At 52.9% G+C, this 12,959-nt stretch overlaps 1 protein-coding gene across 1 annotated transcript in view; it reads right to left on the minus strand.

Moving 5' to 3' along the window:
• Cpz (carboxypeptidase Z) overlaps positions 1 to 10,408 on the minus strand; it is a 21,625-nt gene extending 11,217 nt beyond the window's left edge. Inside the window, exons 1-4 of the mRNA XM_005365922.3 lie at positions 10,221 to 10,408; positions 6,179 to 6,211; positions 3,874 to 4,248; positions 1,528 to 1,740 (exon numbers count right to left, since the gene is read on the minus strand). Of these exons, the coding sequence (XP_005365979.1) occupies positions 1,528 to 1,740; positions 3,874 to 4,248; positions 6,179 to 6,211; positions 10,221 to 10,308 (709 nt within the window). The 5' untranslated portion in view covers positions 10,309 to 10,408. The remainder of the gene's footprint in view (positions 1 to 1,527; positions 1,741 to 3,873; positions 4,249 to 6,178; positions 6,212 to 10,220) is intronic.
• Between the last annotated feature and the right edge of the window lie 2,551 nt (positions 10,409 to 12,959).

Raw genomic sequence — 12,959 nt, forward strand, 5'->3', positions numbered from 1 at the left:
TGGATGGATGGATGGATGGATGGATGGATGGATGGGTGAAAGGGTCATGGAAACAGTAGACTAGACCCAGCAGCCTTCCTCAGTGTGGCTGTAGGAAAGTCACCCCTACTAGTTGAATCTAACATAGCTCACGTGGAAAACAGAATCTCCCATCCCACCTGTTTGGCTCAGCATCATTCAGCTATAGGTGTGGAAGTCCATGCCCTTCACCAGGTATAAACGACAAGGAACTTTCCGTGTCTGTAGGGGTGGGGGTTAGGTTTGCTCTTGGAGACCGGAAGTGACTTAATGACTTCTGGCCCCTATGGGAGATAAGGTCTTTGAGTTTATGATGTCTACACTGCCCAGTCCAACAAGGTGAAAGCTGGGTAGAGGTGGACAACTCAGCAGAATCCTAAGCCCACAGATTCTGGAACTCGAGGAAAGCATGGCTACAGGACAGCGGGGGTGGGCGATGGAGCCAAGGGAGGACCTGGGCTTAAAGATGCTCTCCGTGCTGTCTATAGGCATTTGTAGGGTCACCACAGCCTAGTCACACCGGAGATGGAGGCTCAAGCCAAATCTTTGTTAGAACATTCTAGAGCCCCAGATGCTTGGTGTAACTTCTCCAGCTCAGAGCCACTAAAGTTTGATTTCCTAATTTATACCACAGCAAGGAAGCTGCAAAGGGCCTGAGCCATCCAGCATTTTCCGCAACTCAGAACAGACCTCCATACCTAGTATTGCTGGACCGTGGTTTGGAAATGGAAAACCCGTGTGTCCACCCCATTAACAATATGTTTCACACGTGGACAGAGCAGAGGGAAAATAACCAGGACCCAGACCTGCGCAGACCCAGGACTCACAAGGTTGCGGGGCAGCAGTGGTGGTGACAGCGGCACACTCTCCATCAAGAGAAGCTCTGGCGGCCATTGCCCAGTAAACCTCACTCTTGACCCAGCGTCCCGTCCAGTCCCTGCAGTTTTCACCCTCTCGGAACACTTTCTCCCTGTGTATGTCTACTGTGTGGGTGGCTTATTTTCTTGCTATTACTCAGTCTCCTCAGGTCAGCATCTCCGCTGGGATGAGACCAACTCATCTTCTTTTCCATGCTCCCAAACTCACAAATGACATGAGTTTTCTGAAGAAATCCTTTATACACACACACACACACACACACACACACACACACACACACACACACACGGTCTTTTTATGTAGTTCTAGCTGTCTTAGAGCTCATTATGTAGACCAGGCTGACCTCCAACTCACAGAGATCCTCCCACCTCTGCTTCCCAAGTGCTGGGATTAAAGGTGTGCATGACCACACCCAGCTTGAAGAAATCCTTTTTGATACTGTCATTGAGGACTGTGGTCATGCACCAATCACAGCCCCCAAAGCGTCACCAGGTCCAGGTGATCGTGGGTGGGTAAGCAGATGGAGACACCAAATGGCCACTCCCGGCTTGTGTACCCCAAGGCTAAGTGGGTCGGCAGCATTCTGTTCCCAGGGACAGAATCACACCCGGGCCTCACATGGTCACTCACTCAGCTCGTGATGGCCTGGGCGGCTTGAGAACTCGATGACCAGCAGGTCCTTGCCTTCAAAGCTGCGCCCAATGCTGTAGGTCTTGGCCACCTGGGAACAGCGGGCCGCTGTCCTCTTCAGGACCCGGGCCATCTGAGCATAGGAGTGGTGGGCAAAGCGAATGAAGGTAGGTGGCAGGCCTGAGGGCGGGGCCTCCTCGGCATCCAGCTCTCCTGAGGAAAGATGTGGGATTGGGGCTGGGGTGTGTATTACATATTTGCTCACGGCTCAGATGGCTCACCGGCCTCTCCCAGCAGCCTCCTCCCCAACCCCATTACACTGCCATTCAATTGGGGTGTGGAGGTGACACGTAGGCCTCCTGGATAGCACCGCCACAAGGTAGCCCGTGATGGTGCCCGGGAGATGCATACGGAACAGATCTCCACTCCCAGTGTGTAATGACAGCGATGTGTGTGTGTCTGCTGGGAGCTTTCCATTGTAAAATGTAGTTCCCAAGAGAAGGTGCATTTAGGACTCTTTGGCCTACAGAAATTACTGAGAGGCTGCCGTCTGCCTCTAACCCTGATACTGCTCTGCACCCCACTGTACTGGAGCCATGGGCTGTACTGTGTTAATACTTGCATGGTCCAGGCAGCATGACCCAGAGTGGCTTCCCACAGCCTGCAGTCTGCTGACATTGTTTCCAAACACTTCTTCGACGGGGAGAATCCACAAGGAAGAAGATGGGACCAGGACAGTGGTAGGTCACAGTGTGACACACACCCCCTGCCACATTTGCCCCCCCTCATTTCCCTGTCCCTCTCCATAGCAGAATCCCAGCAGCTAGTGGCTCTGGGGCCCTCCTTAGTCCTGTTGACTGCAGGCCACCCAGGGCCACCAAGAGTTAATGTCATTCCCGTTGTGTCCCGTTTGTGGTTTTCTTTCTGCTTGAAATGATTACTGAGAAGAAAGAACAGATGAAACTAGCAATTTGGTGGTAGACAAGCCCAGAATAATGCCTTTCCAGCAGGCAGTGCCTGGGCTCTCTTGAGGCAACAGGCTCAGTCAGAATGGGTTGGCTTCCTTTCTGCTCCCCAACCTCGCTTGCCACCTCCATGCCTGAGCCCACTGTGGGCACAGTCCTGCCTGCCGGCATAGCGCTTTCTACCACCTTCTGTACCTGCACGTGAACCAGCCAGTCCTTCCCAAGAGGAATACCAGGCTCCAAGACCAAGCTCAGCATGGCGCACCTCCTACCAGCCACTCACACATCTTTCCCAAAGCCTCTCTGTCTCAGTATACAGTAGGCGCTCAGCAGATGAGGATGGACAAACCAGCCCATCTACCAATGGCTGGTCAGAGTGACTCCATTGGAAGTCCTTTTGCTGTCTTCTTCCCTGACCCTGTCTCCCAAATGCAGCAGAAGACTAAGGGCCTGCAAAACAAGGCCACAGGATGCCCGGGCCCACGCAGTCCAGCTGCTGCCCTTCACCAGCCAACACACAACACAGGCCATGTGGGGCTGTTGAGCTCAGACAGGAAAATAATATTAAATCACAGCTAGTGGCTACTGCCTTGGACTGTATGGAGGTACTTGTGTCCATCCCACAGAAAGCTCCATGGGCCAGGGTTGCATGGTGGGTGCTGGTCCCTGGTGGTTGCTCTTTCTAACCACTGTGTACAAAGTGGCAGAGCTGTGCTCACTGAAGCGCTGTGCCAAGCAGCCCTCTGGGACCTCCACACACATCCTGAGATGAGCTACTCACTACCACTCAGCAAGGCCCATTCCTCTGCTACAGGCCGGTCCTGAAAAAAGCCAAGTCCTTCTCTCCGCCATCACACGTCCTGCCATCCCAAAGAGTCCGCTTGAAGAGGCACTTGGACTCACAGAGCCTGTCATCTTTCAGGCCCAGCCTTGGCCAGCAGGTCTGCTAAGGAGTTCCCTTCCCAACCCACGTCAGAGGCATGACCAACGCAATGCAGTTTTCTGGAGGAAGCTGTAGCTAGGCACTCTGTCTACCAAGCCTATGCCCCCCCATCTGTCTGCTGGGCAGAGGCCTCTTTGCAGGGAGGCTCCTTCATAGGCCTGACTGGGACACTTTCCTTTTTGATAAGTGAGTCCATTGATGCAGGAGCCTTTGGGAAATGGTTCCTTAGCAACGGGATAACCATTCCTATGACCCGATTGGTACCCTTCTACAGAGAGCAGAGACAGCACCAGAATGTGGTTCTTCTCTGTCTGTGCCATCCCGGACTCAATTGATCTGTTTGCCACATGGTCCTAGTGGACCCCTGACATCTGCCTGCCCACACAGTAACACCCAGAGCTAATGTACAGCCTGGAGCACCCCAAAGCCTTGCCTTACCCCGGAGCTGTTCCAGAGGATCATAGCAACCTTCCTCTTCTGGTGCGAAGTATCGGGCACAGTCTAGAAAGTAGGGCCAGGCCATGTCGATGGCATCAAAAGCCGGTTGGCAGGTCTCCCGCAGGCCCTCACAGACATGCCGGCAGGGCCTTCGGGTGTGGCCTCCCTCACATCGGGGGACCAGCACAGAGCACCCCAGCAGCCTCAGGTCAGGGTTGCACTGGCCCTCCAGGAGAAAGTGCAACACACCCAGCAGCATGTACTCAGGGCTGGACTCCACCGTCTCCCACGACCGGTGCTGCAGGGGCGTGGGAAACGATGTCTGGTTGTAGGCAGCATCAATGCAGGTCCTGAGATGCAGGTCCACGCAGGTGGCTGGAGAAGGAGAGTTTTAGGTCATCTGATGACCTATGCCCAAGTAGATACCACCTAAGGCCAGGGTATGCCATAGTGGAGCACTTGGTCTTTGGGGAGAGGCAAGGACAGGGCTACCGTGGAGGAAGCAGGGTCTATGGGAGCACACAGGGAGGCCTCTGAACTGACTACACCCTGCCATCTACCAGCAAGTGGGACAGAGTGGCAATGGGGAGCAGGCTACCTCCCCTGCCCAGGGATGCTTGATGAGGCCAGTAGATTGGTAGAAGCAGAAACAAGTCTCGAAACAGCCCCAAAGGAGAGATGTCCATGAGAACACAGCACACATGGAATGTCCTGTCCTCTAGGGACAAGGTTAGGCCCTCTCAGAAATGCACGTGGCAGGGCTGGTTCTGTTCCTCCTCTTACAAGGACATTGTAAGTACAGGCCAAAGAATGCTAGCTCCTCTGATATTGGACACTTTGCGCTGGGCCAGTATTGATGGCTCCAACTGTCCTTCCTCCTGCAGCCCCCTTTTGCCAGGCAGGGCCTTCTGACTTTCTCCAGAAGCCCCGGAAGCTGCTGGGCACAAAGTTGTACCCTCATGTCAAGCCTCTCCCTCTGCCATCTGTCACCTGCTCCTCCACTCCCATAAGAGACATCATGTGGTGCAGACCCTAGATCTCGCCTCTTTCCCATGTCATGGTGTGCAAAGGACACGGTTTTCATGCTCAGCTGCCTTCTTTTCAAAGCATTTTAGATATGTTCATTTTGTCTTATTTTCTGGCCTCAGGATATTTGAATTCATTTATTTATAGGCAGTTCAACCACAGCTGGAGCGTGGAAGTCATAGGACAACTTAAAGAAGTCAGTTCCTGGGGCTGGAGAGATGGCTCAGTGGTTAAGAGCATTGCCTGCTCTTCCAGAGGTCCTGAGTTCAATTCCCAGCAACCACATGGTAGCTCACAACCATCTGTAATGAGGTCTGGTGACCTCTTCTGTCCTGCAGACGTACACACAGACAGAATATTGTATGCATAATAAAATAAATAAATATTAAAAAAAGAAGTCAGTTCCTTCCTTCTACCCCAGGGAGGACCCCGGGGATTTAACGCAGGTGATCAGTCTTGGCAACAAGCACCTCTGCCCACTGAGTCATATCGACAGCCCAGTTTCTTGGTATTTTTGAGACGGCCCTTGCTCCATAGCTCAGGCTGACCTAGGACTTCTATGTAGCCCAAGTTGGCTCCAAATTTATGGTAATCCCCCTGCCTTCACCTCCTAAATGCTAAGGTGACAGGCATGAGCCCCCAAGCTCAGCTATGGCACTGGTTGTTCTATGGGGGAAATGCTCCCTGGTTTTGCCTATCTTCTCCACACAGAATACACCGGATGCACATAGCTGGCATCAGAGAGGTCTGCCTCTTGCAGAGAAACAGCTGTGTTCTCAAGCCTGTCCTGGGCGTTTTAAATGCATAGCCTTGAAGTCACTAAGTGAGATGCTCTCTCCCTCCTTGTCTCAGTAAGGATGAAACCACGACCTGGGGGTTTTAGGAAAGGACAGGTCCCAGTTCACAAGCCCACCTGGGCCTGCACAGCCGGAAGTCAAGGGTGGCATCTCTGTGCTGGGGTGTGGATCAGAACAACCTGTGTTTAACATGCAGGAGGCCCTGGGTTCCACCCTGAATAACAGCCCCACCCCCAAAGAAAAGAAAATGAATCTTAGAGCAGGAAACAAACGCAAGGCTGGCCTTGGAGGGGCTCCTAGCATACCCCAGGGAAGAGCTGGGCAGGAAGGGCAGGCTATCCTTTCGTTTGGTCTAATTTAGTTGGATCTGCTGAGCTTGCTATGCTACCCACATTGGACGTCAGCATCTCTTATTTGACATCATGGAGGTCAGGGGACTATAGAGTTCCTACAAAACAAAGCATGGGTGGGGTGGTACCTACCACTGTGTGTGGAGGCCAGCCTCTGACAGTTACCTGGGAAGAGAGACAACCCTGAGTGAGCAGCAGACACAGGCACACATCTCTCCCTCACAGCCCTTGCCAAATACTCACTGGGCACCAGCCCTGTTCCATCCACTGTCTCCTTCATTCCACTGGTCTGCACTGTTGATGTCTGAACTTAAAGCAGCACGGGCACCTGACTCTCGGGTCAGGAGCCTGAGTCTGACAAACCGTACAACTTGTCTAAGAAAGTGGATGCATTGTCATTGCTCTGGCCCAGCCTGGAACCAACCTAGAGGTCCCTGTGGCCACATCCCCGTAGCCAGCCATGCACCAGCTTCCACAGTGTCCTGAGCCATCAGCCTCAGACTGTGCCCATGTCCCACCACACTCAGACTGAACATTATTCTAAGAGTCATCCAAACAGACACCCCAGTCCCAAGGACACTGGAAATGTGGGAGTCTCAGAGCTGTGTGAGTTGGGGACTCCTTTTTGGGGAAAAAAACCCACAAAACTATTTTTGTAATTGTGGGGCCTCAAGGGCCTCCTAAAAACTCCCTAATAAAATCCAGAAAGGGCCAAAAAAAAAAAAAACTCTTGAACACCAGCAGTTATGTCCATCCATGGTCCTGTTGGACACCCCGTGCACATGAAAGTGCCAAGGAGGAAACTGTACTGACTGTACCGGGTTTAAATTGGACTGGCCCTGAGACAGGGCCAGAAAGGACTTTGATGGCTTGTGCTGGGAAAAGGCCAGGAACGTGGTAGAATGACCATGGTCAAAAGAGGAGTCTCAGGAGCAAGCGTGCGTGTATGGGAGAGGGACTCTGTCAGCATAGCAGCTATGACTGTGGTGCGTTTCATTTGTATTCTAATGAAGCCTGCCTGAAGAGCAGACAGTAAAACAGCATCACTGGTCAGTCTACAGACCAGGCAGTGGTAACACACACCTTTAACCCCGGTAGCCACACTAGTTACCATAGAAACTGGGCGGCACATGTTTTTAATCCCAGTGGTGCACACCTTTAATCCCAGCTCTAGAGAGGATTATAAAATGGGAGGAGACAGCTCTCAGACTCAGTTTCATTCTGACATTCCTGGAGGCAGGATCGCCTTTTTGGACTGAGGCAGAGGTAAGAGCCAGTGGCTGGCTGTTTTGCTTTTCTGACCTAAAGGCTGAACCCCAATTTCTCTGAGTTTTTATTAATCGTACTTCAAACGACTGTATTTTGTCCTGTTCAGGTGGAACATGGCAGCCAGGAGCCTGACAGGGGCACAGCACTCTTAGGTTCCTCACAAGATCTAGAGTCATGTAGCAGGTGACCATGGGAATGAGCAGCCTGTGCCTGCCACCCACAGAGAAAGCAGCCAGGGGCTCAGTCCCACTGTGGTGACTAGAACCCTCTTGCTCAGTGTCAGGATGCCTCAATTCTTTTTAAAAAAATATTTATTTATTTGTTATGTATACAATATTCTGTCTGTGTGTATGTCTGCAGGCCAGAAGAGGGCACCAGACCTTATTACAGATGGTTGTGAGCCACCATGTGGTTGCCGGGAATTGAACTCAGGACCTTTGGAAGAGCAGGCAATGATCTTAACCACTGAGCCATCTCTCCAGCCCAAGGATGCCTCAATTCTGGTCCTGTTCCCAGGCTGTCATGAGACAGGCAGCATTTGAGACACCATTCCTCTGCCTGGTACTCACAGGGTTGCCTAGGATTTTACCATCTTTGAGTTTGGGGGTTGCTCTTGGTGGTTTGAGGCAGGGACTCATGTCGCCCAGGTAGCCTTGGACTCTCTTCATGTTGCTGTGAATGATCTTGAACTCTTAACCCCCCTGCTCTCCTCACACATGCTGGGATGACAGGAGAGCACATTATGCTCGATTTCCTACTCTTAAACGACGGGGACGGACTTACAGACTCCTAGGGTGTGGATCTGGGTGTGTACCCAAGCCACAAGAAGCCCCTGGCACCCCAGGACATACTCCCCCCTCGCAGTAAACATGCTGTCAAGAACCTTGAACATGAGCCAGTGCAGTAGAGAACAAAGAAGGGTCCAGCCCCTGGCCTGCCTGCCTCTGGGCTCACCCGCGCACGCAGTGAGAGCCTGGACAATCTCCCTTTACTGTTGTGCAGGTGGACCTAGGATGTATAAAAAACAAGCTAAGCAAGCCATGGGGAGCAAGCCAGTAAGCAGTACTCCTCTGTGGTCTCTGCAGCCGCCCCTGCCTCCAGATCCTAGTCTGCCTTGAGTTCCTGTCCTGACTTTCCTCAGAAGGTGTGAGCCAAACAAACCCCAAGTCATGATGTTTATCACAACAATAGGAAGAAAACCAGAACATACTTTATTCATCTTTTATGTCAATGAAGAGATATTGAAGTAGTTTTCCAGATTATTGGATTAAATTTGTATTATTTAAAATCAGTCTCACCCATTTCTTTCCCTCTTTGAAGTCCGCATGGCTGACCTACATCAATCACAAGGTGGCAGCATTTCACCAAGGCAGGGATGGAAGCTGCCCTCAGACCCACTTTCTCTCTTCAACTGACCCCTCTAACAGAGAAGTCAGAATGCCCTGGGGTAGATCAGGGCAGCTGCCCCCAGTCACGCAGCCCAGTAAAGGTGTCACAGTAAGATCCCAAACTTAGGCTCAGCGAAGAACTAGAGCCCTCTGCCAAGGTAAAGACCAGGCAGAGAAGTGTATGCCCCTGGGACAAGGGGATGGGATGGAGGTGGAGAACGAAGTTGTGACCATCCTTAGATATGAACCCTGGACTGAAACCATCAGACTGATTCAGAAGCATCCAAGATCTGAAAGTCTACTAAACTTCCATGTGTGCCCCTAGGGAATGAGACTGGGCCCAAAGAAGTTACTCCCTCCCGCTAAAATACTCCTGATGTGTTGTGGTGTTGCTCAGTCAAGCTAGGGACACAGCTCACCTGAGTGAGGAATCAGGTGTCTGCAAAGCAACCTAGGTCTGGGGGCTGGGGGGTAGTGCTCCTGGCATGGGGCAGACCAGGAAAGGCTTCCTGTAGCACAGGTTCCAAACAAGCTTTTGACTCTGCATTTTCTGAGACATCAGGAGTTCAGAGAAGAATCCTCTTTTGCAAGTTTTAGCAGTGCTAGACAGCCACAGACTGCACACAGGTCCACACAGACTTGCCCACGCACACACTTGACCAATTGGCCTGCACCGTCCATTCTGCAGGATGGACCGAGGGCCAGAGGAGGCCAGGGGTGGAGAGAAAACCCCAGGCTGAGAGCAAAGAAAAGGAACATTGTGTTCCCAGCATCCACCTGGCCAGAGCAGGCGGGCTCTCGGGTGACTGCAAATTCTAGCTCTTAAAATCCTACATCTGATACCATGGGCTCTGAAGGTGGAGGGGAGGTCCAGCTAGACTCAGGTGGTTGCTATTGATTAAGACCCCAAGAATGTGAACTAGATGCACCCCCACCCAAGTAAGAGGGAAACTGGATCCCAGCTTCTGGAGAGGCAGTGGTACCATAATGGAGTTCAGGACTCCAGACTCATCCTCGGGACCCTCAGTTAAGATCCCTGATCCCTCCCTTATCCCTGTTCTATCCCTGCAGAAACACTCCACCCTTCTCTGGGCCACTTCCAAAGGCAAGTTATACACGTTGCAGCCAGGAGTTTGGAAGGAAGGGTCAGGAGTTTTCTATAGCCAGCACCTCCCCATTCCTGGAAGGACAAGGGACTCAGACTGCCTTGTCCTCCAGTCCTGGCACCTGCTTACTCCGACCCATTTACAGATCCCACCAGTCCAGGTGCCTGCTCTGCACTGGCGGGTGCTGTGTCCGTCTGGGCTGTGCTGTCGTCCTGGGGTCTCTGGTTCAGCTGCCGAGAAAGCCCAGTGACCCAGCAAAGTTCTCTCTACCTCCTAAGGGTCACAAGGTAGCAGCACCCTTAGGACATTCTATCTAGGTAGTAGCTCCACAACCCACTGGGAGAGAAAAGATCCCAGGTGGGTTGAGGAAGGTTGTCTAAAATCTACCCAGAGAAGCAATTGCGACCTTACCGGAGGGATGGGGTCCAGGCGAGCAGCTGGGGTGTGCGGCAGCGGCCAGTGTAGCCAGGGCAGCCAGGAGCAGCGGCGGTGTAGGCATGGTGGGCGAGCAGATGCGCTGGAGGGTGCAGTGATGTGGCACTCAGGGCGCGCGGGTGGCGCTGCTGGGCCAAGTGACTGGGGGTGGGGGGCGAGGAGCCGGCGCAGGAGTCGGGTTACAACCGGCAGTGCCAGACACTGGAGAAGGGATGCTGGGGAGGAGGAGGAAAGACAGATAAAAGCCAACTTGCCCCTAACCCCTCCAGGAGCCCCGCCTCCTCCAGAAAGGGACTTGCCCTGCTGTGGGAGGCTCTGGGGAGCCGGATCATCAAATCCCTGCTGATTAGGCCTAAGAACCTTGGTCTGTGGGTAGACGGAGCTTGCACCAGGAGCGGAGATGGGTCCTGGCCCAGAGCTGACCCCACCTGGAAGTGAGCCAGGCCTTGGTCAGAGACAGCAAAATGAGGTCGGTTATGCCTCACGTGCCAATCCCCTGTGTAGATTCTCTCCCAAGGAAGCTGTGGAGCAAAGGTACTATGGCACCCCCTGCCTGGGCGCTGGCACGGCTCCGATCCTGTGTGGGGCTGTGGTCCAGACAGGTTCCCTGGACTTTGATTCCATCACTTGCAGGGCCCATCAAGGACCTAGCTCACTGGACCCTCCTGGAGGACTGTATAAACTGAAGGCAATGTCATGAAGTGGGGAAGTGGCCCACTGGTGACCAAACTCCGGGTTATATCTGGGATAACGGTAGCATTTTTCTACACACCTAGTCCCTTAATCCTTGCCTTCTCCACTCACAGCTTCCTGGGTGGACTCCCAGGACTACCAGCACCCAAGTGAAAAATAAAAAAAATAAAAAGATGACCTGTGTCCCATATGCTCAGTCTTTCTGGGCCTCACCATTTGGCTCAGGTCAGAAGCTGTTACTGCTGTATCTATATGCATATCTGCCCGCTAGCCACTGGTCACTGCCCCACTGCCTCTCTGTCCAGTTGTGTGCACATGTCACAAGCTTGGGGACAGCCCCTTGAGACACCAAGGTAGCACTTAGTTCTGTTCCTAGCTGAAGTATTTGGCCCAGATGAATTTTAGGAGTCAGATGCCTTCATGGGCATCCTCTATGCCCGGGACAGCTGGAGGCTGTGGTCCAAGCCACTTAGACTTGGCTGAGAGGATAGAGTCCCTCTATGGAACAGACCCACCCTCAGGGAGCGTGAACCATCTCCACAGCTGTTCTGGTCAGAGCCGTGCAAGGCAGCACTTGGGTCCACCTGGGCTCAGCCTTGCCCAACAAGGACACTTGGGTCTGCCCACCAGCCTCCTGAAACCCCACCTCTGGCCTTCTTTTTGAAGACTCCTGACTTGGCCTCTCATCTCTGAATCTGACTGGCAGTATGCAGGCTAAATGCCATGGGAACTATGGGTCTCCTGTGATCCTCTTCCGCCAGCAGGTTTGATTCTCATTCATACAAAGCTGTGCAGCCCTCAGTGGGGGCTTCTTCTTCATCCGTAGTCATACATAGGAACCCAGGCAGCCTAGAGTCCACAGCCCTTCAGACTTGATGAAATAATCTCCACTGAGCTACCAGCGCTCTTCCAACCCCAGCTGTCCTGGGAATAGGATCTCCTCTATAACCCAGCCTTGGCTCATCAGCAGAGACAGCCCAATCCTCCACTAGGTGATTCTTCATGGGCAACTCACAGACAGGGTTATACTTTCCCAATGGGGAAGAGACTGCATCCTCGCCATCTGCCAGAAGCCCTGCACCCGACTGGGCAGCCACAACAGAGGTCTCAAAGCTGCACTGCCAGGATTGAGCTGAGTAGGCAGGAGGGCAGTTAGAGCTTGGCTACACAAAACTCAAAGCCTGGAGCAGGGAGAGCGATCCACGGGGTCCCAAGAGAACACTGCCGCTGGTATTCCAGTGTAGCCACATTCCCCAGCCTTGCTTGGCCATCATGGGCATTCAGCAATGACAATGGCACCAGCGGTCTTCTCTGACTTGAAGTGATGGGCATAGCAGCTAGTAGGAGCATACAGGTGGGGTGTGACACTCCCTGACCAATGATTCTGATGTGGATGTGGGCCTCAAGAGTGTTTTTATCAGGAAAGTTACCAAACAAAACCCCGGGAGGGGTGCAGAAAGCCCTTATACAATAGTCGCCAGGCAGCAAGGGGGGGGCACTTGGGTATAGGAGCATGGGGACAGTCTCTGCCCTTTGTAGTACCCCACTCACTTACTCTCGTCCTGTTTGCTGTGCATGCAGTTGGAGCTGAGCCCTGTGCCTTGTCACTCTTGCTGCTGTGCTTATTGCCACCTGATTTGTGTCACCACAGGTCATGTTCTGCTTCACGTCACTCAAGGTGTGGTGGGTCCCATGGATAGTCCAGCAATAGATACCTATGAGCTCAGTGAGAAGTCCACAGTCAGCTTCCCAGTGCTCTGCACAGCACTGCATGCCAGCCAAGTGTCCAGAATGCCAGTGCTCTGGCACGAGGGACAGCCAATGAACACAGCCCGTCCAGTATAGTGGAGGGAATGTCCAATGCAGCAAATGGCTCAAAGGCAGCACTCCTGAAGCTCTGCACCGTGGACCTAGCAGAGCGGCACTAGAGCATTGGACAGCAGCAACACCACCAATGCCAGGTTGCTGGGGTCCCACAGGTGGTGGCAGGATTGTGATCCTGGTTGGAATCCAGGAGCTGTC

The sequence above is a fragment of the Microtus ochrogaster genome, unplaced genomic scaffold, assembly GCF_000317375.1.
Source record: "Microtus ochrogaster isolate Prairie Vole_2 unplaced genomic scaffold, MicOch1.0 UNK5, whole genome shotgun sequence".
NCBI lineage: Eukaryota > Metazoa > Chordata > Mammalia > Rodentia > Cricetidae > Microtus > Microtus ochrogaster.